Here is a 19,363-nt window from a genome sequence, read left to right as displayed (position 1 = left end):
CTATTCATATTGAACTAAAATTGTGATTTAAAATATGAATTTCCCACCATTTGTCAAAAACAGCGTTCTGAAGAAGGGTTCTGACCCGAAACGTCTCCTTTCCTTTTCTCCAGAGATGCTGCTTGACCTGCTGAGTTACTTCAGCATTTTGTGTCAATGTTTGGTATAAACCAGCATCTGCATTTCTTTCCTCCATATGGTTGAAACGGTTGTGCTGAAGGTCCCATTAGAAATGGCATGAAATTAGTTTAGTTTATTGTCACGTGAACTTGGGTATAGTGAAAAGCTTTTGTGGAACGAAAGAAAATAACTTTTCATTTAATTCTCCATAAAATACGATCGGCTGAAGCTCTCCTGTTTCCCCCGTCTATTCCCCTATCACTTTATGCCCATACAGCTGCAAGGTTTCTTGCTTCATTGAGAAGAATTGCCCCAACCTGTTAGTGCCACTCCCATTCTCTCTTCTATTCCTGCCCTACAGCAATAACATTTATCACATGGAAACAATTTTCCTTTTTACAGCAAGCTTTACCTCACTAGTCACCATTTACTAACAAACCACTATCTTGTCACACAATGATCGCAATGCCATGGAGTACCTAGTTGCCTCCAAGCTCGTTAGACTTTAGTCTTAAGAGATACAGCATGGAAGCAGTCCCTTCAGCCCACCGAGTCAGCGCCAACCAGCGACCACCCATACACTAACCGACACACAAGGGACAATTTTACAGTTTTTACCGAAGCCAATTAACCTCTTTGGAATGTGGGAGAAACCCATGCGGTCACGGGGTGAACGTACAAACTCTGTACAAACAGCACCTGTAGTCAGGATCGAACCCGGGTTTCTGGCGCTGTAAGGCAGCAACTCTAGAGTTTCACCATTGTGCCCCCTCCTGATGAATCCTCACCCGTTTCCCAAAGTTTGCTTTAAAAAAATCATTCTGACCACTGCCTTATGAAAAAGTTTACCACTTCCTTGACAATCTCATTCCATTCTGTGTGAGTTGAACATTGACCATAATGACATGAGGCATAGCAGGAGGCTGTGTAATATCCAATCCAGTTTAAACCAACTGAAAAACAACAATATAGGATTACAGCTGCTCGAACGGTTTATGCTCTTAACAAAAGAATCTTCTTCCATATCATTGGCAAGATCTAGTTTTGGAATTTAGCCCTAAAGCAACATTCAGCACTATTATAACTTTAATAGCTTATTTTTTTTATAAAAATATAATTTGTAACAGTTTTTTGGCAGTTAGTTATACTGAAAGCATTCTGGCTATCTTTATAGCTTTGAGGGCCAATTTATGGCAAAACTCCATTAATGAACCAAATCATGTTACAATGGCAAAAACGATCTGATCTGTTGCACAACACATTCTCAGATTCACTCCTTGGTCAAATGATTCATTTATAATTCTTCTGGTACATTAGTCAATTAGAAAAGGAGTCACGCTTTTTATGAAGTTACTATCTATTGACTTTATTTGAGGTCAGCGTGGACCTTGGTTACAATGTACCAAACGTCAAAAAAATGTCCAGGTTCACCCTGAATAGCATTACTGAAGCACAGCCAATGCCTTGAATGAAACAGCACTATTAGGATGGAAGAGGAAAAATTGGTAAGAAATGATAAAATGTTAGAGATGTATATGTTAGTATACAATTTAACTCATAACATAGTGGGGCTGCACAGTGGTGTTGCAGCAGAGTTGCTGCCTTACAGCGCCAGAGACCCAGGTTCGATCCTGACTATGGGTGCTGTCTGTACGGAGTTTGTACGTTCTTCCCATGACCCCATGGGTTTTCTCCGGGTGCTCCGGCTTCCTCGCACATTCCAAATCCCCACCCCCCATCAGTCTGAAGAAGGGTTTCGGCCCGAAACGTCGCCTATTTCCTTCGCTCCAAAGATGCTGCTGCACCCGCTGAGTGTCTCCAGCATTTTTGTGTACCTTCGATCTTCCAGCATCTGCAGTTCCTTCTTGAACAGGTTTATAGGTTAATTGACTTTGATAAAAAATAATTGTAAATTGATCCTCGTGTGTAGAATAGTGTTTGTGTCGCTGGTCGGCATGGACTCGGTCGACCGAAGGGCCTGTTTCTGCGCTCTAATGTCTAAAGTCTATACCTAACATTTGGCAGTAAACTTTCCAGAATATAATCAGGAGATAATTTTAAAGGGAGAAATATAATAAGTTTTATTTGTAATTTAAACTTAGTTGAGCATCTTTTGTCAATTTGTTTTTGCTGCAAGGGCTAATATTTTCGCCAGATTCTATGCTGTTTGACCTGTGTGTGCTAAGCTTAAACTACTGTGTAAGTGCTCAACCAACACGTTCCGGGCAATTCTCCTTGACAGGTCCTTGGTTGAGTTGATTGAAAAACGAGTGAAATCACACAGAGACACAAATAGCTGGAGTAACCCAGCGGGACAGGCAGCATCTCTGGAGAGAAGGGATGTGTCTATCTTCGGTTTAAATCAGCATTCTGCAATTCCTCCTTACACAAGTGAAATCACACCCTGGTCACCTATCGCCCTCCAGTGGTAAATGTTTGCACAGCACTCTCCAGGATCAACTTGAACGTCAAATTTACATTAGATAGACACAAAATGCTGGAGTCGCTCAGCGGGACAGGCAGCATCTCTGGATAGAAGGAATGGCTGCCTGTCCCACTGAGTTACTCCAGCATTTTGTGTCCACCTTTGGCTTAAACTAGCATCTGCAGTTCCTTCCTACACGTTTGTTAAATTTACCTTGGCAGAAATCAAATGGCATGGAATGAGAAATAGTGTGTTCCATGCCTGGCTTTAATAATCAGTACTGGCACACAGCCTGGTTAATGTAGCTCACAGATTTGACCACACAGCTTCTAGGGTGGCTCCCTAGGCAGCACAGGTTCATTCCTGACCTCCAATGCTGTTTGCTGGAGGCTGCATATTTTCCCTGTGACTGCCTACGGTTCAGCTGGGTGCTCCTGTTTCCTCCCTTGCCCCAGAGATGTGAAGGTTGGTGGATTGATTGGGAAATTGCTCCTCGCGTGAGGATAAGTGGTAGAACCCGAGAGGGTTTTGAGGGGGACGAGGAAGCAATAAAAATGGGATTAACGCAGGATCAGTGTATGGTGGTGGGGATTTTATTTGTCACACGTTCGATAAGATAGAAATCTATTTACAGGTGGACAAAAATGCTGGAGAAACTCAGCGGGTGAGGCAGCATCTATGGAGCGAAGGAAATAGGCAATGTTTCGTCCCGAAACATTGCCTATTTCCTTCGCTCCATAGATGCTGCCTCACCCGCTGAGTTTCTCCAGCATTTTTGTCTACCTTCGATTTTCCAACATCTGCAGTTCCTTCTTGAACATGAGAAATGTATTTACCCCAGGAGGGGAATTGGTCTGCCAACAGTCATAACATTAAAGTGACGAGTGGAAAGGATTGGGGAAGTGCAAAAATTGGGGAGGGGAGTCAGTCTAGCCCATGACAGAAGGTGGGGGGAGTTGTACAGTTTGATAGCCACAGGTAAGAAGGATCTCCTGTGGCGTTCTGTGCTGCATCTTGGTGGAACCAGTCTGTTGCTGAAGGTGCTCCTCAGGTTGACCGGTGTGACATGGAGGGGGTGAGCTGTATTGTCCAGGATGCTCCGCAGTTTGAGGAGCATCCTCCCCTCGTCCTGTACCGAGGTACAGTGAAGTTCATTTTTGTATACGGTTCAGTGCAAGTATCACGATACATAAGCATTTAGATACATATAGATCAGCATCTCAGAAAACGTATCATATTATGGTCACTACCTCCTAATGGTTCCTTTACCTCGAGTTCCCTTATCAAATCCGGTTCATTACACAACACTGAATCCAGAATTGCCTTCTCCCTGGTAGACTCCAGTACAAGCTGCTCTAAGAATCCATCTGGGAGGCATTCCACAAACTCCCTTTCTTGGGGTCCAGTATCGACCTGCATGTTGAAATCTCGCATGACCACTGTAGCATTTCCTTTATGACATGACAATTTCGATTAAACATGCACCCTTTGTCCAGGCTACTGTTTGGGGGCCTGTAGATAATTCCCATTAGGGTCTTTTTACCCTTACAATTGCTCAGTTCTATCCATACTGACTCCACATCTCCTGATTCTATGTCACCTCTCGGAAAGGGACTGAATTTCATTCCTCACCACCTCTGCCCACCTGTCTGTCTTTTCAATAGGACGTATACCCCTGAATATTCAGTTCCCAGCCCTGGTCCTCTTGCAGCCATGTCTCTGTAATTGTCACAACATCATACTTGCCAATTTCTAACTGAGCCTCAAGCTCATCCACTCTATTTCTAATACTTTGTGCATTCTCATATAATACTTTTAATCTATTGCTCACCTCACCTTTCACATCCATTCCTATTACACTTGGCCAAACTCTCCTATCCCTTTGTGAGCTTTCTGCCCCATTAATTCTGGTGTCTTTCTTAACTTTTCCTATACTCTCTTTCCCTTTAGCTCCATCCTTGTATTTCCAATTTGTCTCCTCTCCCCTACTATTTAGTTTAAACCCACCCATGTAGCAGTGGCAAACCTGTCTGCCAGAATGCTGGCCCCCCACCTGTTAAGGTGAATCCCGTCCCTTTTGTACAATTCACCCTTACCCCAAAACAGATCCCAGTGGTCTAATAAGCTAAATCCTTGCCCCCTGCACCAGCTCCTCCTCCACACATTCAGATCCACTATCTCCCTGTTCCTGCCCTCACCAGCACGAGGAACTGGAAGCAAACTGGAAGATAACCACCCTGGAGGTCCAGCTTTTCAGCCTTCTTCCGAGCTCTCTGGTTTGTAAACACACTCTGTGAACACAGGACAAATATCCTGTTTCCACGCTGCATCTCTAATCTAAACTGAACCAGGTGCTGAGTAATGGAATTGGTATGGACAGGTCCCCGACAGTTAGCATGGACAAGGTGGCCATGAATGGCCTGTTTCTTCTTCACTGTCAATTCTCATATGTCAATAAATTAGCATCCAGAGCAGTGATTCTTGACGGTAAAATGCAGTGACCATGGATATAACACAACTGAAATCACCCTGAATGCAGTGGCCCAGCTTTGTGTGACATTGCCTGGTTTAATGTTGCTTTATTTGGTGTTAAACTTTCCAGAAGGTTTTACCCAGACTGACAAGTATGTCGAGGAACAGTGAAAAGCTTTTGTTGCGTGCTAGTCAGCGGTCTCCCTTTCCCTCGGACTATCTTTGATCGGACTTTACTGATCTTTGCTAACTGATCCATCCCACTGTTTCTTTCAGACCGCCATCATGGCGGCACGGTGGCACAGCGGTAGAGTTGCTGCCTCAGGGCGCCAGAGACCCGGGTTCGATCCTGACTACGGGCGCTGTCTGTACGGACTAACTTGTACATTGCGTGGCTTTTCTCCAGGATTTCTTCGATTTCCTCCCACACTCCATAGATGTACAACTTTGCAATTTAATTGGCCTGTTATAATTGTAAATTGTCCCTGGTGTGTGTAGATGGTGTTAGTGTGGTGGGCTGGAGGGCCTGTTTCCACTCTAACCTAAAGTAAACATGAATTGGTTTGAAGAGGTCTCCCCCACCCCAGCCATCTGCAAGAGTGGAGAAGCCCAATGATTTAATGCTTCCTCCCTTCAAATATTCACACGGTGACTGACCAATGATTCATCCACCCACACCAGAAGGAAGAGACAGTTTGTGTTGGGATCATTGAATTTTATTGTAAACCAGGCAGAGAAAAAGTACCCGTGGAGGGGTGCGGCCGTTGTACAGGATGCCTTTCGTCTCCAGGAACACTTCACCTCCGTTCTCAGCTTGGTTGCCTTTTCAGCCGAGAACTTCATTCATTTCTCTGGAGGACTGGAGGCACTCACGCACAAACAGCACACACCCAGCCTGAGATCCCTGGCGGCTGTGACTTACACGGGGCAGGTGCAGAGTGGATTGTGGAATAAAATGCAACATTTCTGGAACTTCAAAGTATTGCAGAGTACGAAATAAAAGACATCAAAAAGCAAAATATCATGCCTGCTTGAAATCCGAAATCAACAGAAAACTCTTGAAATACTCAGCAGGTCAGTTAAAAGATTGTTGAACTGAAATACAATTAAATTTCTCTCCCTGCACTGTTGACCTGACCCGACCTGGTGAGTATTTCAGACATATTCTGCTTTTGCTGCTAGATATCGTAAGAGGGGAATCTCATTTGCAGAACCAGGGGCCAGTTGACTCCATGGTTTATACATTATCCTTGATAACATCTCAGCAACAATTAATGACACATATTAACAAGGTTACTGATGTACATTTAGAATGGAGACAGCGAGAACTTTCAATAGCCTGAGGGCGATGAATCTGGAATTCAGTGCCACAGATGGCGGTGTTTGGTTTAGTTTAGAGATACAATGTGGAAACACTGTATCACCGAGTCCGCGCCAACCAGCGATCACCGCACACGCTAAGGACAATTTACAATTATACCAAGCTGATTAACTTACAGACCAAAACGTCTTAGGAGCATGGGAGGAAAAACCTGGAGCACCCGGAGAAAACCCACGCAGGTCACGGAGAGAACGTGCAAACTCCGTACAGACAAGCACCCGTACTCAGGATCGAACCCAGGACTCTGGCACTGTAAGGCAGCAACTCTACAGCTGCGCCACCGTGCTGACCCGGTGGAGGCCAAGTCGTTGGGCATTTTTCAAAGCAGAAATTGCTAGATTCTCGATTAGTAAGACTGTCAAAGGTTACAGGGAGAAGACAGAGGAGTGGGGTTGAGAAGGGGAAATAGATCAGCCATGATTGAATGACAGAGAAGGCTCAATGGGCCGATTGGCCTAATTCTGCTCCTATGTCTAATGAACGTATTGCTGACTGACTCTGTGCACATCTGGCAGAAGCTGGCACCTCGCTAGTGTACAAGGCTTGAGGGTTTGTACATTTAGCCAGCAGACTGAGGCGTTGTGAGGTATTTAGATTGTAAACCACAGATCGTGGGTCTAGCCCAAGGATCGCTCTTTGCAATAACTAATCGGTTGTTCTGCTGCTTGTGATCATTCTGTGAACGTCGACTGACTCAAAGCAACATCCGAACCAGATCCACCTGGAGGTTTGCAGACCAAGAATTAAAATATGCCACATGCCCGTTAGTTTTTGTTTTAGTTGAGAAACACAACGTGGAAACAGGCCCTTCGGCCCATCGAATCCATGCCGACCAGCGATCACCCGTTCACACTGGAATGTAGAGATACAGTGCGGAAGCAGGCCGTTCGGCCCACTGAGACCGTGCCTGCCAGAGATCACCTTGTATATTAACCTACACCATTCAATGTGATCATGGCTGATCACCCCCAATCAGTACCCCGTTCCTGTCTTCTCTCCATATCCCCTGAGTCCGCTATTTTTAAGAGCCCTATCTAGCTCTCTCTTGAAAGCAATTGTTACTAGGGACAATTTTACAACAACTTAATTAACCAACAAACGTGTACGTCTTTGGAGTGTGGGTGGAAACCAGAGCACCTGGAGAAAACCCACGTGGTCACAGGGAGAACGTACAAACTCTGTACAGAGAGCACCCGTAGTCAGGATCGAACCCATGTCTCTGGCACCATAAGGCAGTAACTCTATCGTTGCACCACAGCGCCACCCAAAGGATAATTGAAGACTTCATTCAATTTGCCTCAAGACTCAACCGCACAAAAACCCTGTCTATTTTTTTTTGTCACAAGTGGACCCATCAGATTTACAGGGAGTTAAAAATAAATAAGGTGTTGATTGCAGATAGATGGATGGAAAATGGGATCATAAGGAAACTGAAGCCATAAAACAAAGCAGGAGCCATTAGATTTACAATCCACTTGTACCTGCCCTCTGTTTAGGAGGCAAAGCAATAACATTTCAACATTTGTCTATAGATCTTCCTTCAACTCGTCAGAATCGTCAGAATCTTCCTGTTTCTCGGTCACATCTTCAGGAAGGGGTTTGGCCGCAGTGTGGGCAGTGGGCTTGCCCGATAGTGGCGCGTAGTAAAACTCAGGTGGCACTGGGGCATCGGGACTCTGCTTCTTGTAGAACCCCAGTTTCAGCAGCAACTCGTTGATTTCCTTCCTGGTCAAAGGCATAAGGTTCACTCGCTGCGGAGACAAGAACAAGAGTGAATGCGAGCGCATTTATACATAGACACCCTCTGCACAGAGACACAATCTGAAGAAGATGTCTCGACCTGAATCCTTCTCTCTAGTGATGCTGCCTGACCCGCTGAGTTACTACACTACTCGCAGAGAAAGAACCTCCAATAAGCTCTGAACTACAGACTATTATTGTTATTATTGCACTATTACTGCCTGTTTGTGTTTTATGTGTATGTATGTGTGATTGTGTGTGTGTGTGTATATATGTGTGTGTGTGTGTGTATATATGTGTGTGTGTATATGTGTGTGTGTGTGTGTGTGTATATGTGTGTGTGTGATTGTGTGTGTGTGTGTGTGTGTGTGTGTGTGTGTGTGTGTGTGTTGAACACACTGAACTTTTTTCTCTTGTTTATTATATTGTTTACAGTGTTCTATGTTTACATATTCTGTTGTGCTGCTGCAAGTAAGAATTTCATTGTTCAATCTGGGTTATATGTCCTTAAAACACTCTTGATTCTTGAATTTAAGGATATTTGAGAATAATCCGTCTTATTGAGAAGACACAGGACATAGCGCAAGCCTCGAGGTATTTTTTTCTCCTATAATGGCGTTTTATGGGCAGCACAGAACCTGGGGAGGAGGGAACTGCAGACGCAGGTTTACACCGAGGATAGACACAAAATGCTGGAGTAACTCAGCAGGTCAGGCAGCGTCTCTGGAGAGAAGGAATGGGTGACATTTCAGGTCGAGCCCCTTCTTCAGACTGAGTCAGGGGAGATGGAAACGAGATATGGAAGGGTACAGAGAACATGTAAGGTGTGCGTTTCCTAGATCATCGACTGCTTTGATCTTTTCTTTTCACATCCTACATGTTCTATCATATCTCGTTTCCCCCTCACACAGAATCTGGGCTTTAGTTTGTATTTAGCCGTTGCTATTCCCCCAAACTGCGTAGAACGCTGGCAAGGCGTTACAAAAAATGTTTTACTTCATTACAACCCAGCGGAATATTGACTTCTCTAACTTCAAGTTACCCTTGCACCCCTCTCTCTCTCCGTCCCTCCCCCACCCTGGTTGACGTACTGGTTTCACTGTCGTCCTGCCGAGTTTCTCTGTTTGTATCACTTGCTATCACCTTCCCCACAACCAACAATGGACCATTGTGGGCTCCACCTTTCCTTGATCATCGTTGCTGCCTTTGATTTGTCCTCTTGCACACCTTTCATTCATTTGTTATTTGTGCCCCTTCACATCTCTCGTTTCCAGCTCCCCCCCCTCCCCCCGCCCCAGACCCTCAGTTCTGAAGAAGGGTCTTGACTCGAAACATCACCTATTCCTCCAGGAACTCCAGAGATGCTGCCTGTCCCGAGAATTCTTTATACCACTTGGATGATGGATGATCAGCCATGATCACAGTGAATGGCGGTGCTGGCTCGAAGGGCCGAATGGCCTACTCCTGCACCTATTGTCTTGTCTGTGGCTATCCGCGAATTACATTTCCCAATGTTTCACTTCCCATAGAGTCACATAGTGTGGATACAGGCCCTTCAGCCCATCTTGCTCATGCCGACCAACATGCCCCATCTACACTAGTCCCACCTGCCTGCATTTGGCCCATATCACCCTAAACCAATGCTATCCATGTACCTTTCTAAATGTTTCTTAAACTCAGGAATCTTTTGCCTTCCCTATTCCTGGCATTTTTTTCCCCCAAGGCCCCTCCCCAATCCCACACTCCCATCTCAATAATCGGCACATTGTCCCACTTCCTGCCAGCATATTTCCACTCCGCCAATAGACAATTTGGGAATAGTGGGGATTAATGGGGTCAGGATCCTGATCCGTGGCAAGTGATTCTATGAGTTTAGTTTAGTTGTAAAGATACAGCATGGAGACTGGCCCTTCAGACCCACCGAGTCCATGCCGACCAGAGGCACCCACATACTGGCTGTATCCTACACACTAGGGACAATTTACAGAAGTCAATTCACCTGCAAACCTTGAGTGTGAGAGGAAACCAGAGCACCCGGAGGAAACCCACAGTTATGCCCCTGTCACACTTAGGAAACCTGAACGGAAACCTCTGGAGACTTTGCGCCCCACCCAAGTTTCCATGCAGTTCCCGGAGGTTTTTGTCAGTCTCCCTACCTGCTTCCACTACCTGCAACCTCCGGCAACCACCTGCAACCTCCGGGAACCGCACGGAAACCTTGGGTGGGGCGCAAAGTCTCCAGAGGTTTCCATTCAGGTTTCCTAAGTGGGACAGGGGCATTACAGAGAGATCGCGCAAACGCCGTGCAGACAGCGCCCGTAGTCAGGATCGAACCTGGTTCTCTGGCGCTGTGAGGCAGCAACTCTACCACTGCGCCCCCGTGCTGCTCTGGCATATTATAGATTCCTGCCATATTATTGGACAAAGTAAGGAAGAAACCTTACCTTGCATTTAATGCTTTGCCAGTTGCCGAGATACAAGTTATGGCAAACATTATCTGCACCAATAACACAAAATGAAAAATCACAGCAATGACAAATTTAATAAAATCTTACATCGAGTTCTTCAAGGTTGTAGTTCAGTAGAAGGAGTTCGGGCTTTGCTCCCGGGACGTACTTCAATACCAGGTTGTGACTTTAGCAGGTCAGGAAAATGTGAACTATCGTACACACAGATACAGGAGCTGGGTTTTGCAAAGGGCCAATTTAGTCATAGAGTGATACAGTGTGGAAACAGGCCCTTCGGCCCAACTTGCCCACTCCGGCCAACATGTCCCAGCTATACTAGACCCACCTGCCCGCGTTTGGTCCATATTCCTCCAAACGTGTCCTATCCATGTACCTGTCTAACTGTTTCTTAATTGTTGGGATAGTCCCAGCCTCAACTACCTCCTCTGGCAGCTCATTCCATACACCCACCACCCTTTGTGTAAAACAGTTACCCCTTAGATTCCTGTTGAATCTTCTCCCCTTCACCTTGAACCTATGTCCTCTTGTCCTTGGTTCACCTACTCTGGGCAAGAGACTCTGTGCATCTATTTCTGGACAAGCCCCACCACGTTGCCACCCACAGATCGCCATCTCCGAGAAAATGGGTGACCACAGACTGACCAGCCATGTGGGACCTCCTTCCGACCATAGGTTTCATTGCATCCTTTCATCTCGGCTGGGTCCGTGAGAAACCTCCCTGCTCACCCACCCTTCCCTGCAACCAACGGGAGCTTCCCCCTCAATGGGAAAATATACAATTAGTGGCATGAGGATTGGTGAGTACCTGGATCATGTGGCCATGGGTGGTAGTGGAGTGGAGAGATGATAGTGGCGTTTCAGCAACGTTTGGATAGGCACATGGACAGAATGGAGGGATGTGGATTAGGTGCAGGCAGATGAGTTGTTCTTGGCATCTTGTTCGGCACGGACATTGTGGGCAGAAGGGCCTGTTCTTGTGCTGTACCGTTTGATGTTCAATGTTCCAATTCCACGGTCACTGCCCATCTCTTCTGCCAGGGTTAAACAACAGGCAAGCTCAGGATGGGGTTGAGAGGGGAAAATAGATCAGGCATGATTGAGCAGACATCGATGGGCTGAATGTCCCACTACTGCTCCTATGTCTTAAGGACCGACCTTTAGAAAGGAGATGTGGAGGAATTTCTTTAGTCAGAGGGTGGAGGGCAAGCCAATGGATATTTTTAAGGCGGAGATTGACAGATTCTCGATTAGTGCAGGTGTCAGGGGTTATGGGGCTAGTGTGGGAGAATTGGGTTTGAGAGTGAAAGATGGATCAGCCATGATTGAATGGCGGAGTGGACCTGATGCCCAAATTCTGCTCCTAGAACTTATGAACTTATGGTCTTATTACACTATGTGGCTGGCATGATAAACAGCACCTCTTTATCTAATGGACTAAACGTTCTACTGCGGGCCTCATAGGCATTGCTAGTGTCTCAAAAGGATACTAAAGCGGCAAGTCTTCCTGAACGAAAGCTTTCACCTGTGAACGGGAAAAGCAAAATTAAACAGAACTCAATTAGTTTCCACAAAATTAAATCATGTTTTCACAACAAGAAGCATCTTTTGCACAAAATAAATGGAATTCTCTCTCATTTGATTCTCCCCTCCTCAGATATTAACGAAATGTTCCTAAAGTTCGATGAGGTGACTTCTGGAACTTTCTATAATACGTTATTGCAATTTACAGAGCAGTTCAGCTTGGTTTAGTTTAGAGATAGATACAGCTTGGGAACAGGCCCTTCGGCCCACCGAGTCCACGCCAACCAATGATCACCCGTTCACACTAGTTCTATCCCACACACTAGGGTCAATTTACAGCAGCCATTTAAACCTGCACGGCTTTGGAATGGGAGGAAACCGGAGCGCCCGGAGAAAACCCACGGGGTTCACAGCTGGTTGGATACAATCTGGGAGAACGCTCAGTGTTACATATGACAGTATTTTATATTTGCAAATTTCTTAAATGAAACATATATTTTGGAGAAAAATGGTATTGTGATGCCAGTTTGTACAACGTGGATATCTCCTCTCATGCGGTCAATGGCGGTTACAGGAGATAGATCATTGATATTGATGGAGAAAGGAAGGTGTGGAAAAAGACCACTGTTCCTGTTCAAACACCAGCTTCTTGCTGCGTGTCTGATACACAGTTAGACTACGAGGCTGCTGAAAATGGGATAAAAAGGAAACTGCAGATTCTGGTTTACGTTGGAGAAATAGCACCTCGTATTCTGCTTGGGTAGATTTACAACCCAGCAGAATGAATGGTGAATTCTATAATTTTACGTGACTAACTTCTACACACATCTTCCTTCCCTACCCACCCTCTTCCTTCACTAAATGTCAGCAGAACCAGTTCCACCATTCGCAATGACGAATCCCTATTGGGATCACACCATTCCTAGCCAACAATTTGGCTCATCGTGGAACCTCCCTGCCTGGGGACCCCGTTCTTTTCCTGCTTATAGTCCCCCACCCCACACAATCAGTCCAGAGAAGGATCCCGACCCAAAACATCACTCACAGTGCCCCCCATAATGTTTGGGACAAAGCCCCACTATTTATTTATTTTCCACTGTAATCCACAATTTGAGATTTGTAATTAAAAAAAAAAAATCACATGTGGTTAAAGTGCACATTGTCAGATTTTAATAAAGGCCATTTTTATACATTTTGGTTTCACCATGTAGAAATTACAGCAGTGTTTATATACAGTCCCCCCATTTCAGGGCACCATAATGTTTGGGACACAGCAATGTCATGTAAATGAAAGTGGTCATGTTCAGTATTTTAGACAATAGACAATAGGTGCAGGAGGAGGCCATTTGGCACTTCGAGCCAGCACCGTCATTCAATGTGATCATGGCTGATCATCCCCAATCAGTACCCCGTTCCTGCCTTCTCCCCATATCCCCTATCTTTAAGAGCCCTATCTAGCTCTCTCTTGAAAGTATCCAGAGAACCGGCCTCCACCACCATCTGAGGCAGAGAATCCCACAGACTCACAACTCTCTGTGAGAAAAAATGTTTCCTCATCTCCGTTCTAAGTGGCTTACCCCTTATTCTTAAACTGTGGCCCCTGGTTCTGGACTCCCCCAACATCGGGAACATGTTTCCTGCCTCTATCGTGTCCAAACCCTTAACAATCTTATATGTTTCAATAAGATGCCCTCTCATTCTTCTAAACTCTAGAGTGTACAAGCCCAGCCGCTCCATTCTCCCAGCATACGACAGTCCCGCCATCCCGGGAATTAACCTTGTAAACCTACGCTGCACTCCCTCAATAGCAAGAATGTCTTTCCTCAAATCAGGGGACCAAAACTGCACACAATACTCCAGGTGTGGTCTCACTAGGGCCCTGTACAACTGCAGAAGGACCTCTTTGTTCCTATACTCGACTCATCTTGTTATAAAGGCCTGCATGCTTACTTTCATAGACTGATGAACAAGGACCCCCAGATCCCGTTGTAAGTCCCCTTTTCCCAACTTGACACTATTTAGATAATAATCTGCCTTCCTGTTTTTGTTACCAAAGTGCATAACCTCACATATATCCACATTAAACTTCATCTGCCATGCATCTGCCCACTCCCCCAGCCTGTCCAAGTCATCCTCCTCACAGTTCACACAGCCACCAAGTTTTGTGTCATCTGCAAATTTGCTAAATGATGTTGCATATCCTTTGCATGCAATAATTGCACGACATTTCTGTGTCCCAAACATCATGGTGCCCTGAAATGGGGGGACTATGTATAAACACAGCTGTAATCTCTACATGGTGAAACCAAAATATATAAAAAATACCCTTTAATAAAATCGGACAATGATGTGCACTTTAACCACATGTAATTTTTTTTCTATTACAAATCTCAAATTGTGGAGTACAGAGACAAAGAAATAAATGATGGGTCTTTGTCCCCAAACTTATGGAGGGCACTGTACCTATTTTCTCCAGAGATACTGCCTGACCCGCCAAGTTACTCCAGCTTTTTGTGCCTATGCTGAAATACGGAGCCTAAGCTTGAAGTTACAAATTTGGAACTAGCACCTAAGAAGTGATCAGTATCTTCATTGTTGAGTTAAAGAACTAGTCAACCCACAGTAACTGTGGCATGTTTCTGTACCATTTCTTTACGAGGTCCATTCATTCATGACCTTGCCAGCGGGTATGTTGAGACCCAGCTCTTTAATACAGTAGATGCTGGTTTACACAAAAGGACACAAAGTGCTGGCGTAACTCAGCGGGTCAGGCAGCATGTGTGGGAAGGAACTGCAGATGCTGGTTTCAACCGAAGATAGACACAAAAAAGCTGCAGTAACTCAGCGGGGCCGGGCAGCACCTCTGGAGAGAAGGATCGGGTAACGTTTCGGGTAGAGACCCTTCTTCAGACAACAGCATTTCTGGAGAACAAGGATTGGTGACGTTTCAGGTCGGGACCCTTCTTCTGTGAAGTTCATATTTGAAAGATGCTTAAGATTGTTGTGACCATCAACGGCACTAGAAATGACTAGAATGTTGTGTTGGGTGAAGGGACCTACATGCATGTAGACAGCGTGCAGAAACAAAGAACTGCAGATGCTGATTTATACCACAAAGTGCTGGAGTAACTCAACGGGTCAGGCAGCATCCTTGGAGTAAAATGATAGGTGACATTTTGGGACGGAACTTGGGTACAACAATATGGACAGCAATGATGGCATCTCCTTCGTTGAGTCCAAGTCACAATTGCAAGGCATGGTCTCAAATGAAAAACCTTGTGTCTTCTGAGCGTGGGAAGTGGGAGAACCTGTTATCGTCGTGAGGGAAAGGATTGAGCTCGATTGTAGCCGTTCAGAAGAACTTTATCTTTCTATTGCCACAAAGTAGGATGTGCTACGCTGGTCTGCAAAGGGCAGACAAAGCACAACGTGGGTGACGAAGGTTGGCAAGAATTCAGACGGAAAGAAACAGATTTATAGATAGAGGGAGTGGCGAATGTCACAGCATCAAGTTGAAATGAGGACACAGGGAATGCATCGGAATGGCATTCATGCCACAGGCAGAGGCCAGAAGGCAAACAGGCGCAACGCTTGATTAAAGGCGAATGGCCAAAACTGAGATGAATATGAAAACTACTGCAGTTTACTCAGACATTGGAAGAGGCACAAAGTTCAGGACAATCTCATGAACAGACACAATATAATATATTAAGTGCGGCGATATAAAGCTGCACTTACTCAGAATTGCAGAATTGGATGGCACAGTGATGCAGCGCCAGAGACCCGGGTTCGATCCTGACGACGGGTGCTGTCTGTACGGAGTTTGCACGTTCTCCCCATGACCGCATGCGTTTCCTCCGGGTGCCCCGGTTTCCTCCCACACTCCAGGTTAATTGGCTTTGTGCGTGCCTAGTGCGTATGAGCTGGCCGGTCTCGATGGGCCGAAGGGCCTGTTTCCGTGCTGTATCTCTAAAGCTGAATGGGTCACCTATTCCTTCAGCAATCGGATGGGGTCTGAAGAAGGGTTTCGGCCCAAAACGTCACCTATTTCCTTCGCTCCATAGATGCTGCTGCGCCCGCTGAGTTTCTCCAGCATTTTTGTGTACGTAGGGTCAGTTACTTGTCTGAGAAGTCTGAGCGCCTCAGTGTGTGCGGGTTGTCTGTCTCCATCTGTACCCTGCCCTCTAGTGGTTAACTCTTTGTTCCCAGGGCACCTTTTCCTTGTGTATTGTACGTGAATATTATAGAGTCATAGATTTTGACCGTGTGGAAACAGGCCCTTCGGCCCAACTTGCCCACACCAGTCAACACGTCCCATCTATACTGGAGAAAACCCACGCAGGTCACGAAGATAACGTGCAAACTCCGTACAGACACGCACCGCAGTTGGGATTGAACCAGGGTCTCTGGCGCTGTCAGGCAACAACTCTATGTGTCACATGTACACAAAATCAGGGAAACAAGACAAAATACAAAGTGCCGGAGACACTCAGCGGGTCGGGCAGCATCTGTGGAGGGAATGGACAGACGACCTTTCAGGATTGAAGAAGGTTCCCTCCACTGACTATTTGTGTTCCTCCAGCACTTTGTATTTTGCTCAAGATTCCAGCGCCTGCAGTTGCTTGTGTCTCCAGAAAAAAACTACCGCCTGCCTGATGTGGACCACAACTGCATTCTTCACTGCCTGCTGCACCTGCATGCCTATTTTCAATGACTGGTGTACCATGACACCCAGGTCTTGTTGCATCTCTCCTTATCCAGCATATCAAAGATGGACACACAAAAAACCCGCCAGTCTGAAGAAGGGCCCCGAACCTAAACATCCACCCATCCTTTCTCTCCAGAGATGCTGCCTGACCCGCTGAGTTACTTCAGCGCCCTGTGACCTAGTTTTGGTATCAACCAGCATCTGCAGTTCCTTCCTACACGCCCCAAGTTCAACTCTCATTGTCAAGGAAAGATTGGGCGTTTTGTTACGGAAGAGTGACTGAGCGAGATGGCTTACCTCCGTCAGGACAGTCAACTGTCACCCTCCACAACTCTGCACAAGGGAAGAGAAAAAGGTCACAGAGTTTACACGTGAGAAGCCTAGAAGCTGAAATCAGAGCCATCGTGGGACGGCCTGTGGCTCCACTCTCCCTCAACCCCAGGACCAACTATCTACAGTGACCCCCCCCCCCTCCTCCCCTCCACTGTCCCATAGATAGTTCTTCAAACTGAAGAAGGGTCCCGACCCGAAACACCACCCATCCTTTTTACTCCAGAGATGTTGCCTGGCCCGCTGAGTTACTCCGGCACTTTGTGTCTATCTTCGGTGTAAACCAGCATCTGCAGTTCCTTACGACCCACTGCCCAGTCCCTTGATGCCACCATCTGCAGTGTCACTTCCTCCTCCATCTCCATCCCGCTCCTGGTCTCACTAGCTCCAGGAGGCCAACTCACTGGATGTTTTCAAGAGAGAGTTAGATCCAGGTCTTCGGGCTAAAGGAATCAAAGGGATATGGGGAGAAAGCAGGAACGGGGATACTGATTTTAGAATGATCGGCCATGATCATATTGAATGGCGGTGCTGGCTCGAAGGGCCGAATGGTTTATTCCTGCACCTATTTTTCTATGTTTCTATATTTCTAACACATCCACACTGTCCCGTCCCTAGTCCCATGGTATTCAGCGACCCAAGCCTGGTCCTACTATCTCCAGTAACCCATGGTAGACAAAATTGCTGGAGAAACTCAGCGGGTGCGGCAGCATCTATAGGGAGGTTTCACGGCAGTCGGGTCACCACCCATGACCCGTACTGTTGCTACGCTACTCCAAGTGGAGTACACGCGATGAACTGGAGGTAGGCACTTACCATTGTTTCCAGCGTAGCGGGCCCGTTAAAACCCGCTGAAATTGTCAATTTTTTGCGCTGTAAATAATTATGGAAATCGGGATAAGCGTGTGAGACATTTGCCTACTTCACAATTCCAAAAGTGAGGAGAAATGACGGTAGATAGAAGCGAGAACTGAAGGGACAACAACAGCCAGAGTGCTTGGCGAACATTGGCCGTTTGCTCACTGCATTTCATCAACTAACGCATTATTTGTATTTCTTCTTGATTCCTTTGGCATCTAAAAAGTTTCAGAAGTGATAAATCTGACGGTAAAATTTTTAAATCGCTCATGGTTCTCAAGTGGGTCTTTACATACAAAATGAAAACGTATCTGAAGCAAAATTCACAGCCAGATTTATCACTTCTGAGACTTTTTAGATACCAAAGGAATCAAGAAAAAACACAAATAATGTCTTACTGTTGATGAAATGCAGTGAGCAAACGCGATAATTCCCAATATTTTCAATTCCGACATCTGCACAGCCAATGTTCACCAAGCACTTTGTCCCTTCAGCTCTCGCTTCTCTTTACCTTCATTTCCCTTCACTTTTGTAATTCTGAAGTTGGGTACATGTCTCTCACACTTACCCCCGACTTCAACAATTTTTTTCAGCGCAAAAATGCAGCATTTTGGCGTTTTTTAACAGGTAGGAAAGTACGCGTTTCTTGCATTAATAACATATATTGGAAGTTACGGATGGATGTCCTCCAGATGGACTGAGCGGCTCCGTGCGTCAAGCCCTATGACCCAGTGACCTTACGTGCAACCCCCCTATGGAGCGAAGGAAATAGGCAACGTTTCGTGCCGAAACGTTGCCTATTTCCTTCGCTCCATAGATGCTGCTGCACCCGCTGAGTTTCTCCAGCAATTTTGTCTACCTTCGATATTCCAGCATCTGCAGTTCCTTCTTGAACACTCCAATAACCCAACCCTAGTCTCACTATCTCCAATAACCCAACCCTGGTCTCACTATCTCCATCGACCTATCCCTGGTCCCACTATCTCCAATAACCCAACCCTGGTCCCACTATCTCCAGCGACCCTCCCCACCACTGTCCCATCCCCTGGTGCCAACTCTCTGCAGCGGTCCTACCTCCACTCTGCCCCGGGCCAGTCCCTGCGGTTTCTCAAAGTCGAGTTTGTAAGCGGCCGTCGCTTGCAAGAGTCCCCCGAGCAGCAGGACCAAGGTGAACATCATGCGGCGTGGACCGGGGACCAGCGCCCGCTCTCACTCGCTGCCTCTCCACCGCCGCAGCGCAGGTTCCCCGGCCCGCTCAGTCCCGCTATAAATGCCCAGTTGCCACGTCCGTCACTCGGCCTGTGGGCGGTGGGAGAGGCGGGGGCCGGAGGGTGAAGCTG

The 19,363-nt window shown here is 46.3% G+C and overlaps 1 protein-coding gene across 2 annotated transcripts; it reads right to left on the bottom strand.

Moving 5' to 3' along the window:
* Positions 1 to 5,518: 5,518 nt before the first annotated feature.
* On the bottom strand, positions 5,519 to 19,363 carry selenom (selenoprotein M). 2 transcript variants are annotated; one of them, XM_055655284.1, is made up of 4 exons: positions 19,098 to 19,351; positions 12,094 to 12,128; positions 10,694 to 10,772; positions 5,519 to 8,149 (listed from the first exon to the last, which is right to left on the bottom strand). In XM_055655284.1, the coding sequence occupies exons 1-4, from the start codon at positions 19,200 to 19,202 to the stop codon at positions 7,925 to 7,927; spliced, it is 444 nt and encodes a 147-aa protein (XP_055511259.1). In that variant the 5' UTR covers positions 19,203 to 19,351; the 3' UTR covers positions 5,519 to 7,924. The 2 variants fall into 2 exon arrangements, 1 of the variants encoding a protein (XP_055511259.1); XR_008725466.1 differs by lacking the exon at positions 5,519 to 8,149 and adding an exon at positions 17,133 to 17,168 and having other exon boundaries at positions 19,098 to 19,363.

Source organism: Leucoraja erinacea, chromosome 25, assembly GCF_028641065.1.
Source record: "Leucoraja erinacea ecotype New England chromosome 25, Leri_hhj_1, whole genome shotgun sequence".
In the NCBI taxonomy this organism is placed as follows: domain Eukaryota; kingdom Metazoa; phylum Chordata; class Chondrichthyes; order Rajiformes; family Rajidae; genus Leucoraja; species Leucoraja erinaceus.
This window is presented reverse-complemented; position numbering and strand designations above follow the sequence as displayed.